At 42.7% G+C, this 19,968-nt stretch overlaps 1 protein-coding gene and 1 non-coding gene across 2 annotated transcripts in view; both read right to left on the bottom strand.

Moving 5' to 3' along the window:
• The window catches only part of CD81 (CD81 molecule), a 76,329-nt gene that overhangs the window by 36,321 nt on the left and 20,040 nt on the right, over window positions 1-19,968 (bottom strand). The window contains exon 2 of the mRNA XM_073347260.2: window positions 8,180-8,294. Within this exon, the coding sequence (XP_073203361.1) occupies window positions 8,180-8,294 (115 nt within the window). The remainder of the gene's footprint in view (window positions 1-8,179; window positions 8,295-19,968) is intronic.
• LOC140913945 (small nucleolar RNA U3) lies at window positions 13,825-14,033 on the bottom strand. The gene has a single exon (XR_012159708.1). It is a non-coding gene; the product is annotated as a small nucleolar RNA U3 (small nucleolar RNA).

Below are 19,968 nucleotides of genomic sequence, written 5' to 3'. Positions count from 1 at the left end.
GACACATTAACACCATTACACATAGGCGCTGGAACTAGGGGTGCAGCCGCACTCCCTGGCTTGAAGTGGTTTCCATCATATACAGGGTTTGCAGTTTAGTTCGCACCCCCACTACACAAATTGTTCCAGCACCCCTGCCATTACATTACCATTCACAGTCTCTAGGCCAAAGTGGAGAGATGAAAGTGTCTCTCAACAAAGTTCTTTATCCAGAAGCACTGGTAACTAGTTTGGTCACACTTTGAATTAAGGGTTAATAGATATTTTAATCAATGGTTAATCCATTGTTAGAGTCTGACAGGTCAACAGGTTGCTTCTAAAAAACTATGTATCTGTACTAGGGCTGTTGATTAATCACAATTAACACACAATTAACAAAAAATTAATCGTGATTTAAAAAATTAGTCATGATTAATCAATTTTAATCACACTGTTAAACAATAGAATACCAATTGAAATTTATTAAATATTTTGGATGTTATTCTACATTTTCAAATATTTTGATTTCAATTACAACACAGAATACAGTGCTCACTTTATATTATTTTTATTACAAATATTTGCACTGTAAAAATGATAATAGTATTTTTTCAATTCACCTCATACAAGTACTGTAGCGTGATCTCTATCATGAAAGTGCAACTTACAAATGTAGATTGATTGTTTGTGACATAATTGCACTCTAAACAAACCAATGTAAAACTTTAGCGCCTACAAGTCCACTCAGTCCTACTTCTTGTTCAACCGATCACTCAGACAAACAAGTTTGTTTACTGTTACGGGAAATAATGCTGCCCGCGTATTATTTACAATGTCACCTGAAAACGAGAACAGGTGTTCACGTGACACTTTTGTAGTCGGCATTGCAAGTGTTTATGTGCCAGATATGCTAAACATCCGTATGTCCCTTCATGCTTCCATGCCAACGATGTTCATAAAAAAAATTATATATTATATATATATATATATGCATTAAATTTGTGACTGAACTCCTTGGGGGAGAATTGTACGTCTCCCGCTCCGTTTTACCCGCATTCTGCCATATATTTCATGTTATAGCAGTCTTGGATGATGACCCAGCACACGTTCATTTTAAGAACACTTTCACTGCAGGATTTCACAAAATGCAAAGAAGGTACCAATGTGAGATTTCTAAAGATAGCTACAGCACTCGACCCAAGGTTTAAGAATCTGAAGTGCCTCCCAAAATCTGAGAGGGATGAGGTGCGGAGCATGCTTTCAGATGTCTTAAAAGCGCAACACTCTGATGTGGAAACTAGAGCACCTGAACCTCCAAAAAGGAAAATTAACCTTGTGTTAATGGCATCTGACTCAGATGATTAAAATGAACATGTGTTGGTTCACACTGCTTTGGATTGTTATCGAGCAAAGCCTGTCATCAGCATGGATGCATGTCCTCTGGAATGGTGGTTGAAACATGAAGGGACATATGAATCTTTAGCTTATCTAGCACATAAATATCTTGCGATGCCAGCTATAACAGTGCCATACGAATGCCTGTTCTCACTTTCAAATTGTTGCCGGCACCCAGTGCTAGAGGCGAGCAACAGCAGGGGTTCGCAGCCCGGTGTGTGTCACCCAATAATCACAACGGGGTGGAGAAGCAGAAAAGTTTATTTGAAGCTTCAAAGAAGGTACAGGGAGAATAGAATCTCAAATCCTGCACACAGAGCAGGAAGTTACACAGGCTTTTATACATCCTTTCTTCAGCATACTTATCCAATAGCAAGCTGCCCTAAGTATCCATATAGCCAGCCAATCCAGTTACCAGCTAGTTCCCTTGTTCTCTGTACCATTTGTTAAACCATACATAAAGCTGCTTTATTCAGCATTGTTCTTCCACATCTGTCTTGTTTGGCCTTGTTTAGTTTCAGGCAGTCTGACTCAACATATTGTTGCAGATACTCCGCATAACTGCAACTGGGGGGGAGAGGGGGAGAAGGACACTTGGGCCTAGTGCGAGGGGGCTTCATTGACACTCGTGGTCTTCCATCCCCCCGAGTTACCTAGTGGCCATGCCCCAGTGTCCCCAACAAAATGACATTGTAAATGCTGCCAGCTTCCTGTTATCTCCGGCAATTGTAAACAAACTTGTTTGTCTGAGCAATTGGCCATACAAGTAGGACTGAGTGGACTTTCTAGGTGCTGAAGTTTTACATGGTTTTATTTTTGAATGCAGTTATTTTCTGTACATAATTCTACACTTGTAAGTTCATGATAAAGAGATTGCACTGCAATACTTGTATTAGGTGAATTGAAAAAATACTATTTTTTTTACAATGCAAATATTTGTAATAAAATATAAAGTACTGTACACTTTGTATTGTGTTGTAACTGAAATAAAAATATTTGAAAATGTAGAAAACATCCAAAAATATTTATATAAATGGTTTTCTATTATTGTTTAACAGCGTGATTAATTGAGATTTTTTTTTAATTGCTTGACAGCCCTAATCTGTACTGTCTATGAACATATATTATATCTGCAGTGTAGAGTGGGGCATTTCAGATGCAATGGTGGCATGCAGCAGTGTTTCTGGTTTTGCAGCTATCAATAAGGGGGGCAGGGGGGAGGGTGCATTTGGGAGCAAGCCAATTGCTCCTTCAAGATACAGGGGGAGATTTTTGAAAGGCAGAGAAAGCAATCAAGGCACCCAACTCCTATCAAAAGATAGTGGTACGCCTTTGAAAAAAAAAATCTCACTGCTAGGAGATATTTGTGAAAGTGCAAAAATCTCCCTATTAGAGAATATAATTATGAACTGGGTGGGTAGGTGCTCATGGAAACATTTCCCTACTAGAGGATGTGAGAGAGAAAATCACCTTAACCTCCCACACCATTTTTATTCTTCAGAGAGGGATGGTATGAGTCAACCACCCTCTTTAAAAAGAGCACCAGGTAAGGGAGAAACAGGCCTGGCATGCACATGTATATGATGCATGGGCAGACTGTGTGCCCAGCTCTAATGCAAAGAAATACTGCCTTACTGCTCCACAACAGAGGTATCAAACTGCTACCCAGGAAGTGCCCCCCGCCTTATTAAGCTGCTGAAAGACAACCTTGTCATCTTTGTAAGAGCTGAAAGTGTTAACACTATTTTCTGGATGGTCAAGTCCACAATCAGAACAGCGGCTCAAAATGAAGAAGGTTGCAGAAAGCAGCCACAATTAGATAGATTTAAAGCAACAAACCGAAAGAGCCAACAAATAAAAGCTTATGTCATGTCCTGGGAAGCCAGTTCAAAACAAGCAGATAAACTGAACTGGTTGGAGACAGTGGGAAGCTAAAGCACATCAAAAGGATATTTCCTGTGGAAAACCCCAGCTTCAAATGGCTTTCAAGAAGGAATGAAAACATGAATGGGGACAGCAGCTGCCTGTTGTCACATGAATTTGTAGCAACAGGTGCATCCAACGGTCAAGGTCCAGGGCCTTCATCGTGTGAGAATCTCCCCCTCCTTCCACTGTGCTTCACTGCAGGCTCCTCCCCTCCCCACAGCAGCACCCCAGGGAGCTCTTTTCTTAACTGATGTTTAACAAAGAAAAGGAGTAGTTGTGGCACCTTAGAGACTAACCAATTTATTTGAGCATAAGCTTTCGTGAGCTACAGCTCACTTCATCAGATGCATATCGTGAAAACTGCAGCAGACTTTATATATACACAGAGAATATGAAACAAAACCTCCTCCCACCCCACTGTCCTGCTGGTAATAGCTTATCTAAAGTGATCATTAGGCACTCTGAAGCTTTGGCCTCACTACTGAATCAAAGCAGCAACTGAAGGGCGGGGGACCCAACCAAAACTCTCCCCTCTCCTAACATTAAAACAACATCCAGCTGCTGCACTCCCTCTGCCAACATGGAATGGAGAAACTTGAAGAACAAACACTGGGAATGAGCATGAACGCTAGCCTGGTCACGGGGAAAGCAGCTTCACTTCTGGGAAGGAAAAATGGAGCCTTCCGGCATACCACACCCAGAGAGCAAAGATGTCTAGTGCTACACCCCATATCCCTTACAGCTTCCCATACAGTCTCTCCTTGCTGGTTTCAGCACTCTCCCCACCTTTGGTAAAACTGATTGAATTGGTTGTCACTTTACCTCCTTCACATGCATTCCCCTACATAATGACCTCTGCAGAACAGATCTCCATAGGCAGACAAAATGGCCAATCTGCCTCCTACCAATCCCTGCAGCCTAACCAGATCTACCAACTAAGCAGGGCTTCATCCCCAGACAACTCTACGGTTTCCTGCAGTCGCATAGTCATGCCAACATTTGTTAAAAATACCCTAGCAAATTTTGGGAATAAACCCTCACACTAGACACTAAAATATTCTGCAAGGGAAAGAACACAGCAAGCCAGTCTAAGACACGTTACAGAAGCTCCCGACTGTGAAATGGAAATGTTGTGGGGGAAGGGTTTGGGAGAAAAAGCAGGGTATGGTGTACTGAGAAGGGAATGTGTCTTAATTATAAAAGTCATCCCAGGCTCCAGACTCTGGGAGTGGCAGAGAGCAGCTGAAGGAAATGCTCCACTAATATTACTGAATGGGAATTACAGTCATCACAGGGAAACTAGGCAGATCTGTTTCTGAATATAATTCATGAAATTTTAAATAAGAGATCACATCCATTCTTGAGTGTCAGGAAGGCCAATGGTAAGGTGCTCCTACTTTAAAGTCCGATAGGCCCAAGTTGAATTGCTGATTCTGTCACTTTAAAACATTACAAGCACCTGCTATTGGAGCCAATCCTGAGCACATGCATCCTTGCAGAAAGGCTCAAAAGAGGGAGACAAAACCCTGGAGGAAACAGTTTAGCTGTCCAATTGCTCGATTCTCTCCCATTTTGGAGGAAGATGAACAGCTCCTCCCAGTTTCCTTGTCCTCTGGGTCCTCACCTCAGGCAGAAGTGCAGATGAGAGACTCACTTTTTGCCTTGAGAAGGAAGTTGATCTTTGGGCCAATCCCTGGGGTATCTAGAGGCCTGGGCTCTCTGCCTTTTCAGTCTCACCTTGTTGGAGTTTACATTGAAAGAGGGGATACTCTGAATAGAGGCCCTGGTGGAAGACTAGGGCCCTTTGTAGATTCAGGAATTAACACCTCCCACCCCTATGTACATCAATAGCAAACTGACTAAGTGTGTCATTTTGGTGGGGGAGTGGAAATTGAACTGGGACACTTTGCTATGAAGCAGATCATATTGGCTACTGCTGGTAGCCAGATATCTGACTAAATGGACCACTGGGTCCAGCCTGGCATGGCAGGTTCTGCCTTTTTAATATTCCCCCAACATGCAGTAGAAAGGGAAAGGATCCAAGTACACTGAAGCTATTGTTACACGCATTTACAACCAATCTCTGCAGCCTCCGGGCACACAAGGCCAGATTTTCAAGAGAGCTCAGCACCCAACGTGAATGTCATGTCGGTTGCGGAGCTCTATGAAAAGGCGGGCGCACTGAGGGCACATGTATCGCGTATATCCAGGTGCATGGATCCATTTATGAACTCTAGTACAAGTCTGAGCAGCTGTTATCACAATCCAGGCATCCCCCATTGTCCCAGTGCACACCAGTTATCCAGATGGCTGTAGTGCGATTGTATGACCCATTGTTTTGACAAGGAAGAGTCGTGTGCTGGTGTTATGGAAGTTTATCAACACAACCAGAGACTGTTTTTAGTATTCACTGAATCAATACAGATCAACAGCCTGACATTATATTGGGGTTGTCACATGCAGTCTACTGAGGGCCTTGTGAGAGAAGTGGATGGCGGTTCTAGGAGCAATTCTCCACCTACAGGGGGACAGGGTTCTTATTTCCAAGTCTCTTCTCGTTCTCAAAACAGGAAGGGATTATCTCCATACCTCTAAACCCCAGAGCTCTACGAGTATCCCATACTGGTGACAGCCACCTCACCCTTCCCTTTCTCCAGCATTTGGAAGGGGACTGCCCCTTAAAATGTCTCCACCTGGTGGAGAAGTGTACATGCAGATATTGAAGACATCTGGTCTGAATGGATAGTGGTGGGGAAGAAGCTATGGGGCTCATCTTCCTTTCACACCAGTGGGAGGCAGAAATCAGGTAAGCCTCCATTAAAATCAACAGAGTTAAACTGGAGCAGATCTGTGGAGAATCAGACTCATACGCAGTTTTGTCTTGAACAGGAATGGAGGATAATTTTTCCAGATGTCGTCCTCCCCTAGGTCCCCATCCATGACAGCATTTCTTTCCTGTGTGTCTACCCCTGAGAATGCAGGAATTCTTGGTCCACACCCAGTACCCTGCAATCGTCACCTCCCCCGCACACAGCATCCTCAGCATTCCCCTTGCAGAGAGACAGCTGGTTTCAGATACACAGTGCAGAGGTCAAACCTCATAAAAAAAGGGACCTTGGAAAGCAGACGTCCTGCTCAAGCCAATGCTTCAAGGCTTGAGCTGCTGCTCGAGTGCAGACGAGCACAGCCAAATAAGGGTCTTCCATTTCCAACAAGTCAGAATGCTGACCAATTATTGAAATCACATTAAACCTCACACGCCTGGAAAACATGAGTCATGCTGGTCTCCACAATTTATTTTCCATTGCCGACTGTTCCTTCAGTTGCTCCATATCCCTGCAGCAGAGAACCAACAATCCCAAAAAACAGCTACAACAAGCAATCCCTCCTCCCCCTTATGTCCAAACCCACCACACAACTCCCTCCTGAAATTAAAGGTTTTTAAAGGAGACTAGTGGAAATGGGACAGGGGAAATTCTCTTTACTGCTTGCACAGAAAAGCTGGATATTTTTTAAAGATACTTTTCATTTTAACCCCTTTGACTCTAGGATTGGAGATGCATGCAACACAGGTTACATTTAAGCAAACAGGATTTGCACATCAAGGTCATATCTTGCTAGTATGAGATATTTTAGTCTACACTTTATTCCATATATTGCCATAATGAGCATACATTATGTTTTTAGGACACCTGCTGTGATGCATGGCTAGAAAGGGTTAAACATCCTGCAAAAATAAATAACCCAGAGAAGACATGTGGGAAGATAATGCTTGTGATTTTGTGTATTTACATATGTATAAGTAGGGTGGACAATGTAAAACAGTCCCTGTCTGTTCTGTATTCTTATAATTCAGAGGTCAAAAGAACATCCTATTATGTAAATGAATTTTAAGCACCGGATATCTTGGTATTCATCTCTCTTTGAAATGTACTGTGAATGGTGGAGGAACAAGCAAATGGCCTTATGTTAACTCATATAGCTAAGTGCTAGTGATGGACCTCCTTCAAAGTCATCCTGATTACCTTTTGTTCCCTGAGGAATTCCAACTTGTCAAAAGACATGAAATTGTATAAAAGATCCTTGGGTCCTGATTCTGTCATCTCAGATTTGCTTAGACTTCATTGGGGAAGTTTGAGTCGCAAGACTGAGGTCCCAGTTATGCTGGTACACCGTGAATATGAGATTTCGTCATTAGACTATGACCTATGAACTGAATTCTAAAGGAACACTTTGCAACTAGGAAGCTCACCATCTCTGCTGTGAATCTGCACCTCAATGAACTGAGCTCACGTCTGTATGTATATTGATATTTTAACCATACCCTTATGTTTTTTAGAAAAATTTTGCTTAGTTAGTAAGAATTGGCTGTAGCATGTATTTGGATAAGATCTGAAACATTCATTAACCTGGGAGGTAATGAGTCCGATTCTTTGGGACTGATAGAACCTTTTCTTTTATATGATTAAAGAAGATTTACAGAAATTTTCATCATATTTGATGTGGGTACCTGGATGGAGGCCTGAGGCTGGATCACTTTAAGGGAACTGTGTTGTTTGGACTTCTGAGTAACCAGTAAGGTAATAAAGAAGCTGTTTTATGCTGGCTTGGTAAATTTAAGTACTGGAATATCCACCAGCTTTTTGGGGGGGTTGGCTGCCCCATTCTTGCAGTTCACCCTAATTGAGTGACCATAGCTGGCTCCCCACTAGGAGCCCGGTCACACCTGCGTATGAACAATGCTTTCCATTTGCATTTCTGGGTGTGTCATGCTTCACTGGAACAGGACAAGTTGTGCAGGTACCATCGCCAACGGAGATGCATACAAACCTCACTCCCTCTACACCCACCCACCTACTTCTCTCCCAGCACTACTTACCAATATAGAATGTGTTAGGGGCCTGCTTGTCACCTAGATGTAAGTACAGGATATTTGTGGTCTGCGAATCATGACGGAGCCAGAGTGCCACACCAAGAATGATTCCTCCTGCGAGCTGGGTAGAAACCAGAGAGAAGGGGACACAATTAGCAACACTCATTCCATCACATGTCCCATCATACAGTCTATTTACATAGAAGACAAGTCCTTCCAGAGGCCTTACCCAACATGCAGGGCACTGGCAAATCATATAAGGAGACATCTCGCTTTCTACTAAGCTTGTCCAATATATGGCTCATATATACAGAGAAACAGGATGCATCAAAACAGCTCACTCTGGGTGCCCTTTGTCCAATATATTGACCATACCCTCTCCGCCTAATGGCCTTGTCTGTTTCCAATTATGAGTTCTCCCATTGATTCTGCAGCCTCTCTGCACATAGATCTTCCCCCAGATCCCCTGAGAGTTACACATGAGGGGTTGCAGAATAAGGCCGTTCATCTCCAATAGGCTTCATTACTAGGCTATCCAGGCTGAGTTTGAAGAGCAGAGTGACAGATTTCAAGGCTGAATGATAGGTCTGTTCCAGGCACAGGAGTGGCTCCGGAATACCTATCCCAGTCCATCCCACGACTAATAGCTGCTCAAGAGCCATGCATTTCCTTTTTATGTTTGTCTAAATACTTTTCAAAACCTATGGGCTAAGTCCCGCTCTCTCTTTTGTGCTAGAGGTTGGAAGGAAAAAGAGAAGTGAGAGTTTCCCACCCCAGCAGCACATGGGTAGTATTTCAGTGTAATGATTCCCTGAGTGCTGGGCCAGAGAATGACAAACATGCCTTCTGGCTCTCCAAAGCCACAAAGGCCAGGATCTGTCACAATGGGGTGTCTGGCATCGTGCCCCCTAGGGAGAGTCTCTCTCTGGTTCCTGTTAGGAACAGGGGCAAAGTGCGCTGCACAGCACATTTCCCCAACAGTTCTGAGCCATCCTGCTCTTGATAGGAAGATTCGGGAAACTAGTTACATCACCAGCTCTGGTTCCTTCACTCTCTGCCTCGCTAACTCCTGCTCAGTGCAGCTGAAGCATCCTGCCTCTGATTACTTTGTTCCCAGTGCTGTCCTTACATTTATCCTGGATGTTAGCTATTTGGCATAAGAAATCCCCAACAGCACCAAGCCTCTAAGTTAGAGGTGCGTCCTATGGGTTTGGCCCCATACAATCCTCTGGAGCCCCTTCAGAATGTTGTACGCCTCTTTGTAAAAAAAAAGGCGTAATTTTTCCAACCTCTCAATAATTTAGCTCCTTACATTCCTGTATGTTTAAACTGGAAAATGCACCAATCTCCGTCTCAATAAAGTTGACCAGACCAGACGTGTGCGCACTATCGCAGGTGTAATTGTTTGGACTTTTCATTTTATACAGCACCTTTCATCCTGAAGATATCCACAGTGCTTTACAACCGGTCTGTAGGGACCACTTTCCTATTCGCAACAGGCAGAGGATTCTAGGGTAAAATATTGCTAATGTGCAGTGGCTGCTGTTACAAAATTATTTTTTTAGGAGGGGAAGAGAGCAACATCTGCAACTGAAGCTTTAAAGGTAGCTTTTAGACTGAGGTACCATTTAAGTTTTGTCTCATTGGAAGTGGAGGTAGTAAGTCTGAAGACACATGGTATTGCTCATCTATGACGTAGGGACAGAAACCAGGTTTGTTTTAGATATCTTTAGCTACACATCCCAGGATTCACTATTTTTAAACATTGTGCTTATAGTGAAGTTATCCTACACTGGGATGTGTTATGCTTTCACACATCACCTTTGGTTGTGTACCAGTTGTGACAGGGAGTTACGAGAAAACAGTTTCTAAGGTTTGTCAATTTCTCCTTCAGACCTGCATTCTTTTCCTACTCCCAATGCACAATTGCATTTATCTAGTTTTGTGGCATCTAGAATTTGACCAAACACAGCCTAGCAAGTTTTCTAGAACTCCCAAAAACCACTTGCCACAGGAAAAAGGTTTGATGACAATCAGCCTTATAGAAGCATGCTTAACCGGTGCATATTGATGCTAGGTAACAACAAAAACTCCAACATCCTGCACATGAGTAGCACACGTTATCAGAAGATCCATATGAACTTGGCAAAAAGCATATTCCCCTGTAAGCATCCCTCTAGGCATTTAAGGTAGCATTTTGAAGAGTGCTTAAGTGACTTAGGCATGTCTGAAAATCCCTCTCTTCACCCCCGCCCCAGGCTTTTCCTGTGCATCGATCAGACTGTAGCCACACTAAACAGCAGACATTGTTTTCTTCAAGAGATTTTTGGGATATCTGATCTCCAGCAGGGATAGCCAGAGTCCTGTTTACTCCTCACCTTCCCACTCCCTTGTGGAATGTCTTTGTTAAGAACCATAGTCATTTCTCTAGCAACTAGTTTTCCAAGGTAATTTTAAAAAAAACAAACAAAAACCACATCAGGTGTTCCTTCAGCCCATTCCAAACACATAATGGTTAACAACTCCATTTCTCCACAGAGATGGCGATTACCTCAACACATACAAGAAGATCATCTTGTTCAGCAGGCAACCTGAGGACCCATAACCCATTGATGGATGTTATTCAGAGAGGAAATATATAGAGAATTCCATGAGTATCAGAAACAAAACATTTGTTAGCTTGCATCTTTAACAAATATGGCGCTTGGCTGACAGTAACTTAGGCCACCTCCCTGCTTATTCAGAAACTGTTCTGATCTAATTCGTAGTAGCATCAAAACATGACTCGGCATCAATTGTTCCTTGAGAATTTCAGTAAAATAAATATATTTATGTATTTATTTTAAAAGAATCAGCGGTAACTAACTGGACAGGGCAAGACACGGGATGACAGTCCAATGCTCACCTTCACTGAAGAAAATCTTCTGGGATGATGAAGCCACCTTGCAGGGAAGGGCAGTACGCAAATCTCCCAGTTAATTTATTATATCTGTACTACTTGTTTATTCAGGAGATCACAATAGTCAGTTTGGACAAACAAAATCAACTCAAGTTCTCTCTTTGACAGGCATTTCTTGTACTTAACTTGAGGGTTTGAACTCAATTGGAGTTGCTGGATGCTCAGCACTACTGAAGATCAGGCCATTTATTTAGGTCTTGTCTACGCCACACAGCTTTTAGTGACAAGGCTGTGTAAAGCTCTTTTTCGGCACTTTTGCCAACAAAATACTTCCAGCCCTGCAAGCGGCGTTAGCTTTGTCCAAAGCCGCATTCACATTGCCACTTGCGTCAGCAAAATTTTCATCTTTAGTGTGTGTGTGGGGGGGGAGCTTTTTTATGTACCCGTGAAAGACAAAAGTTTTGTTGACAACTTCGCAGCCTCGACAAGCTCTAAGGTGCCTAAATATAGATTTAGGAAACTAATCTGAGGGATTTTTTTTTTTAAAAGCCATTAAATCCCCAGTGCTTCTATGGATACCACCACAAGTGCGTACTAAGAGGAACATAAGAACTGCCATAGTGGGTCAGACCAAAGATCCAGTTAGCCCAGTATCCTGTCTTCCAACAGAGGCCAGTGCCAGGTGCCCCTGAGGGAAATGAACAGAACAGGTAATCATCAAGTGATCCATCCCCTGTCGCCCATTCCCAGTTTCTGGTAAACAGAGGCTAGATAGGGACACCATCCCTGGAACAGCACAACTAGCTGATTAGGCAGAAAGGGCTGCCCTACCTAAAAAGGCCTACTATACAGCAGCAGAGTAGAGGGACTAGAGCATGCATATGTATGCACACACAAGTTCCAGCTATGAAATCTTTATTAGCAGCCAACAGGCGGAGTCACTTTCCTGTACGCACAATAATGCACTCAGTCCTGTCACACTCTCACCAAGGGTTTCTGTTTGGTCTCTGAGAATGAACTATGAAATTCTCTGGATTAAAAGTTGAACCTAGGAGTGGACTGCAAAGCTAGACTCGCTGTATTGGGTTTAAAGGTGTAACAAACACATGCCTCCATAAAATAAACAGGCACATGATTGCATTAGAATTGAGGTACCATTTGTAGTCACTTTGTGCTAACAGGGAAGATGTGCCAGTCCTAATGCCACTATAGCACTGACAATTCTCTGAACAAAACCTTCTTGGATAAGAGTATTATTGGGGATAAGAGGAATAATTAATAAATAAACAAAAAACACAACATGCTTCCTTGAAAAGGTGGCGGCTAAGACTGAAATACAGTAGAATTGAAATACTCATACCGCAAAACTGGGGGATTACTTAAATGACTCCTTTTCAAACTCTCTTTTTGGGAGTGACCATTCAAGCTAAATGTTTCCTAGTAGAACTTTTCTCTGACCCATTTGACACAGTCATACCCATTCTACTGTAACAAATAGAATCTTATTTAAATAAGACATTGGTTTCTGAAGAAAGAAAATCTAATATATTTAAAGGGAGATTTCCAAGGCACTTTCACTGGTGAGGCCTACTCAAACTCCATTTTATCTTAAAGGTCATAGCCTTCGTACCAACTTGTTTTAAAGGATACATGTGAAAGGAGGATGACTTTTTTTTTAAAAAAAAAAGACAGTAGCTCTTAAAAAGAGGGCTGATTTTTGACAGGATCCCTAAATTAGTCATAAGTACATGAGGGATTGACTACAGGTTATATGACAGTCCCATAAAGAGATTCTTTAGTAATAGTTCAGAAGACTGTAGTTATACATTTGCAGGCAGAGTCTAATGCTTGGGACCATTGCATAAGCAAATGTCAGCTGGGCTTTTTCAAGTTATTCAGCACTGGCCTAATTTGGCTCCCACTGAAATCAATAGGCGTTTTACCATTCACTTCAGTGGGAAAGTTAGACCAACATGGAGTCGTTTTGAAAAGCTCAGCCATTATGGTTCTTAAGGAACTAGCCACTTATTCTTAGACTCAAACATATAGGGAGAGTGTATAGCACAAGACTACTCTAGACTAAAGAAAGCTTGACTTGTCCACTTACTGGTACCAGCATCCCCAGTAGTGTCAATTGTCCTTGCTGCCTCTCCAGTTCTCTTTGCCTGGTCCCTTAATCACTTGCTTCTCCCCAGCTCCTTTAACAACTACAGAATTTATGATTTTACTTGGAACATTTTGGCCAGTTTTAGTGGAATGCCTCCTTATAACAGGACAAGATTAAAAAAACCCACACAAAGAACAAAATAATTTTATTACATTACAAGAACGCAGACCAAGCTTTCAATGAGATTGGAGTCAGCTTGAATGCGCAATAAAGCGCACAGAGCCACAGGTGTGCAATGGCAAACGCCATTATGAATGCAAACTGCATGACTGCACATGTAAATTGCTAGTTAAGAGCCTATGTCCACACATGCACAATCACTCAATCTGTGCATACAATTAAAGAAATTATGCAAGCATGGAAGTAGATCCTCTGAAAATTTAGCCCAGTAAGGGTCTAGAGATTTTGCCCAAGTCAATTTCCTGATCCTCCTCCCCTTCAGCTGAGCTTTCAGTGCTTATTATGAATAGGGAAAAACATTGTACCTAAGCCCCTCTCAGAACTTGCTTCAGGCAGGCCAACAATCTCCCAGTACTTACTATGGAAAAAGTGATTGTGGGGAAAAGAAAAAAAAATGAAAAAAAATCAGTCAGTGTTCTCTCCCTTCCAGCTTCCCAAAAGCAAAGAAGTAACGGTCATCAATAACAGACAGCAGCTGCATTAAAGCAACCCTGTCTGCTGGCTTCACGCTCAGAAGAGAGCACTTTAACTCCTCGTGGTAAGAGAGGTCAGACACTTTCGGCTACACTTCTCTAGTTACAAACTATAGAAATGATCCCTGAAAGTATAGTCTTCCAATTCAGCTCCAAGTAAAGTAGCTAGGAGCTGACTTTAAAAAAAAAAAAAAAAAGGGGGGAAACCAGAATCCAGTCTGGAGTTTCTCATTAGTTGTCTAGGACAATAATAAAATCCACATTTGTTTATTCACTTGGAAAAAAGAGAAGGGCCCATAATTAATCAATGCCACTCCTAAAGCAGGAATCTGTGTGCAGCCCCTCGGAGGAGAACCATCCAAAGAAGATTTCTGCGCTCACTTTGACTGGACTGTTGAATTTCTGTGCCTCTTTTGGCTGGCTCAATCCCTGCCTTCACCCATCTCACCATGGTTATGAACCAGCAAATGAGATCACATTTGGGAGGAGTCCAGGAGCAAGTTGTCTCTGAGAGCTTTGAAGAACAGAAAGGGAAGTATTTAAAGTGTTCTCTTATGTGAGACCGAGAGAGAGAGAGGATTCTAAACACTTTTTTCCCCATTATAAAGTTAAAGACAGAACTATGGATCATCATTTCCCTGAAAAACATCCTTCATAACCACCAAAAATATATTAAACATAGCTGAGGAATCCGGTCACTTGTGGTTCCAAAGGGAAGGAAGCGGGAAGGAGAAAACTCATTGGATTGCCATAGTAACCCTGGCTTCCACTAGAAGAACTTTTTTTTTTTTTTTTTAAAGTTTTAAAAGAACAGCCCAGCGACAGCTCATAAAACCTGAAAGGAGAGCTAGACACTTCCACAGACAGCAATTTCTCCATTTGCTTTTTCCTTCAGGGTTCGTGGAATTTTGGCAGAGTGAAAAACAAAAACACACTGCACTGCTCCTGCTGTCTCACCACTTCCCCTGACGGCCATCTCTTGCTCTCAATTCCTCAGGACTCTGATTTAACACCAGTATGGTAAACAGTCCTCCACCACCACAGTAGCACCTTCACTCACATACTGTAAGCTGGCTGCAAGTGGTAACTGTCACTCTCTCAGAGATGACCTAGAAGCAGCACATGAACCTGGATGAGGTTTGGATTGACTGGTACTGATCTCAGTTACACCTGGCAAGCTGTTCTCGCAAAGTTTCCACCATCTTGTTCCCTATGTGTGCTATGTTCCAAGTCCGCTCTGATCATCAACCGCAATTTGGATCTAGGGATGAAAGTCCATCCAAAATGTAAGAGGTTCAAGAAGGTTTGGGTCTTATCCCGGCCCCCTCAGCATTTCTTCTGCAGACCACCTGTTTCTCTCTACCTTTCCACTAGAACAAAGAGGGCCTTCAAATATGAACTTCAGTCCAACAGTGTCCAAGATGTGAGCCAGCTGCTATCTATTATTTATATTACAATAATGCCTGGAGTCCCCAGTCAAGATCAGAGTCTCATTGTGCTAGTCACTATATAGGAGACATAGTAAAATACACATTGTAAATTGGGCAGGGGGGAGGCAGGGAAGAATCTAAGCTGTGTCTAGCACTTTCTAATTCACAGTTAAAATGGGCAAACTAATGGAGGACAAGAAAGTGCTTTCACACCTCTCGTCAAACTGAATCTCTAAGGTATTAATTTGTGGTCTGTAAAGCAGTAAACACCACGTGTCGTTCCCTGTGGTACTGAATGAATGGCTTTTAGATTGGAGATGCAGAATGAAATTTGGCTAATCAACTTTAGAGAGGAAGCCTCCCCCTCCCCCCGGTTTAACTTCCTGCCAGTACCCGTGTCTGGACCTTAAAAGGCCAGGTTTCATGAGAGTTTGAGATGCGGGGAGGCATGAGTACAATTCCTTTAATTTGGTTAGCAGCAGGGAAACAACCTTCTTTTCACTTCCTAGGGGGCAAGAAATCCACCACTGGGGGTTAACCTAGTTCATACATAAGAACAGCCATATTGGGTCAGACCAAAGGTCCATCTAACCCAGTATCCTGTCTTCTGACAGTGAAGGTTCTTTCCAGGTTCTGTATTGCATTAGAATACTTTCGTAGTGGTACTTCAATGCAAGCACTTGTTAGACTGATGTTCTGCAAACCACACAAACACTACATTAAACACACCTCAATGTATCAGACTACACACTTTATTTCAGCTTAATAGGAGAGCTATTTTACTTCAGCAGCCAATTTCTAAAAGCATATTTACAGACTTTAATCTCTCTGTAATGAGACCAACTACAATTAGGCCTCAAAATATGTTTTTAATAATTAATTGGAACGTAACATATTATAGCACTTATGAAAGCTAAATTGAATCCTTATTTCAGATACTTAAAATGGAGACCAAGGCTGCAGTTAGCCGTTTGAGGGGACAAGGACTGTACGAACAGTTCATTTCTCTTATGTCCCGCACCAAAAATTTTAGGGGTGGCCAGTTTTGCTGATCTACCTGGATTGTGACAGCACCTGGAAATGGGTGGAGCAACAGAACAGGTGTTTCAGATGAGTTAGCTAGATGGCACTAGACTATATCTGAAAGTTGCTCCTCTATCAGGACTGTTTGCTATAACTTCTATCTAACAACCAAGAAAGCTTAATACAAACAATGTGACTTGCACAGAGAGGTGAAGTTTGGGTATCTGTTTTCCCTCCCACCTTTTGTCTATTCTGTTTCGACTGTAAGCTCTTCAGGCAGGGACTGTCTCTTACTATGTGTATTCACAGCACTGAGCATTATGGGGACCTGATCTCAGCTGAGACCTTCAGGCACTACTGTAATACAAATAAAAATGCTAATGGAAATTAGGAGTTGTACAAAGCTGGTGCTCGGTTTCCTCCTAGATCCAACTGCCTATATATTCAGTTGAACATAACTTGTAAAAGCTATTTGTAACAGCACCATGTGATGACCCCAGGTCATATGCACAAATGTTTGCAAACTAGTCGTGGACGTAATTGAACTGAATGACTATTCAAAATTAGAACAAGAGTTCACAGAATGATTTGTTGTAGTCAGATTTTTTTTTCTAAAAGTACTATTATTCTTATTGTTACTTAAATAACCTTGAGCTTTCCCCACTATGAGCCAAACAGTTTTCAAAGTTACCCTTCCCTACACTCGCCCTTTTATAAATTCAGAGGGAAATCCAGTCTACTTTACAACATTCCATTCTACACTGCTGCGCTCCCCCCACGTTTACATTATTAGTGCAGGGCTATCCAGGACAAGGAAGTGCCTGATCCTAGAAAACGTGCCCCATCTATGCCTTTCCCCAGCGTACACAAGAGGCTCACAGTTGGGATTTGGTAAGAGGAACTCATCTTATGTTAGTTCAGAATGGTTCTAATTTTAACTACAGTTTGCCTGTTACCATACTGAATATCAGTGAGATCAAGACAAGTTTTTTCATAGATTTTCAAGCCAGAAGAATCATAGAATATCAGGGTTGGAAGGGACCTCAGGAGGTCATCTAGTCCAACCCCCTGCTTAAAGCAGGACCAATCCCCAATTTTTTGCCCCAGATCCCTAAATGGCCCCCTCAAGGATTGAACTCACAACCCTGGGTTTAGCAGGCCAATGCTCAAACCACTGAGCTATCCCTCCCCCCCAAAGAGATGATGACATTCTAGCCTGTCTTCCTGCATAGCAATGATCCCTGCATTGTGCCCAACAGCTGGTGGTTGAGCTGCAGCACATCTTTTACAAAGATACCTGGAGTCATTGAATCAAGATATGGTAGATTCTCCATCACCCAATTGTTTGGTAATCTGTTCCAATGGTTAGTTAGCTTCACGGTTAAGAACTTTTTATCTTACTTCCAGTATGACGACTTCTAGTGCCAACTTCCAGATGTTGGATCTTTTAATGCCTTTGCCTTCTAGAGTAAATATCCCTTTAACTCTTGCTCCTGTGTGGATACTGCTAGACCAATCGAGTCATCTCACCCGTCTCCTCAATAATCTCTGCACATTGAGCTCCTCAAAATTCCTCATTTAAGGCATCCCTCAGCTTCTCTGAGCTCTCTCCAATTTTTCAACATCCTTTAGCTCCAGAACTCCCCAGAAGACTGAAGCCAACTGGTCAAGAGGATTTCCATGTCACATTCTGAGGGATGCACAGATATATTGGGGGAGGGGCGGGGGGAGGAAAGGGGAGATGAGGAAGGAGAAAGAGACAATGGCCTGAACTTGGGTCTTTCTCCTGTTCCAGAAATTAAGAGTAGCCACTGATTTTGGGTGCTCAACAACTGAAGTCTGAGAAAGTCTCAAAGTTAGGCCCAGGGCTGGAGATCCATGATGAGAAGCCCCTCAAAATCAGGGGCCCCTTTTGAAAAATGTATGTATAAGCCTTTTCTTAGATTTAGGTAAGAACTCCCTGTTTCTCCCTCCAAAAGGAACTGCCAAGTGCCTTCGGAAACCTCTGTGGTGGTTATTCCCGTCTTTCTTCAGTGGGCTCCATCTCTGGGGCTCACTGCTCACTTACCATACCCCAGAGGCTCTGTCTAGTGCAAGCAATAACATTCATACAGGACTATTGCTAATATGGTTTCCCTGGCCAGCATGGACAGAGATTGCTACTCCCAGACAGAGTCAAACTATGTTAGAGATTATTGTCCTATGCTCTGTGCTGTTCAGAATTTTCAGTTTCCTCCACCATTCCTCTAGCATCAATGGAGCTGCCATGGTGCTTGGAGTGGTAGGACAGTGTTGAAGTTGCAGACTTTTCTTTTTGAACACCATGAACTAGGCTCAAAGTAGGTTTATAACCATGTTAGAAAACATGTTTTCTAGAAACTGAAGTCCCTGTCCACGCTGGTTAGGGAAGCCATGTTAGAACCCTGCTAGCAGCAGTCCTGTTTAGACACATTTGTGGCTAGCATGTCTCAGCCACAGAGTAAACATGGTTGATAAGCTATTACTGCACGCTGGCAAGCATTGCGGTACTATCTCATGCACTCCAGGGTGCATCGTCCTGAAAGTCAGGAAATTAGAGTTCAGTGACATTGCTGCCCTTGGCAGGGAGAGGTTGTCAGGGTTGCCATGCCCTGGGATGACAACTACAAAACCATGTGCCCATGCATATGACAAGAGGGAGGCAGCTTCCAAGTGTCCTAAAGGGGAAGCTCTTGATACTTACCTGAAGAGAGTCTTTTGAAGGTTAGCTACTGGCAGCGCTCAGCACATTCACCACAAAACAAGGATGGAATGCAGCCCTTTCAACGCTTTAGTCTTTGGCCTGGTCTACAATTAAAATTTATGTTTACTTATCTATGGTGCTCAGGGGTGATCTAACCACCAGTGTAGATTCAGCTGGTGGACGGAAGAATGCTTCCATCGACCTAGCTCACTGTCACTTGGAATGGTGGTTTTTCTACAGCAATGGAAATAATCCTTCTGCCAATGTAGGATGTGTCTACAATGCCTTAGCAATGCCAGTATAGGCCCTGAAGTGTAGACAGGGCCTTTGTGCAAGAAGAGCTAATGTGAGGCACTGACAGAAAAAGTTAGTTCTCTGAGCAAGGGCTGATCTCATCCACAGGAAACTGAGGAGTGTTTCTAAAAATTGATTTACCAGCTGGATGTCTCATTTGCAAGTGACATACCAGTCAGTCAGCACTGTAACTAGTGAGCTGCTTGTACCTTTTGCTCTCCCCCTCTTCAAAAAAGGCAGACAAATACGTGATGTATATCCTGGCAAGTACACAGAGACCAGGAAGCAGGCGCCAAACCAAAAGCTATTCTAGATAAAAACCGGCTACCTAAGTGCCAGCTGCTTCAGTGGGAATTGAAAAGATAGGAGTTGTCTGGTGAGGTGACTTCAAATCAGCTGTGATCCAATTATTAAAGAAAAAAGGGTGTAGTGTGTTCTTTGGCCTATTTCATGAAATCCAAGTAGACTGTTTGGGGTATGTGGATATGTCAGACACAGATGCCTGGGGGTGGGAGTTTGACAGTAATGTCCTAGTCCTGCTCATTAGAGAAACTTGGTCTATATGCTGTAAAGATTAAAGTTACTCATTCAATTACACCCAGACACA

This window comes from Lepidochelys kempii, chromosome 6 (assembly GCF_965140285.1).
Source record: "Lepidochelys kempii isolate rLepKem1 chromosome 6, rLepKem1.hap1, whole genome shotgun sequence".
Classification (NCBI taxonomy): domain Eukaryota; kingdom Metazoa; phylum Chordata; order Testudines; family Cheloniidae; genus Lepidochelys; species Lepidochelys kempii.
The sequence above is the reverse complement of the archived record's forward strand: the minus strand, read 5'-3'. Positions and strand labels throughout refer to the sequence as shown.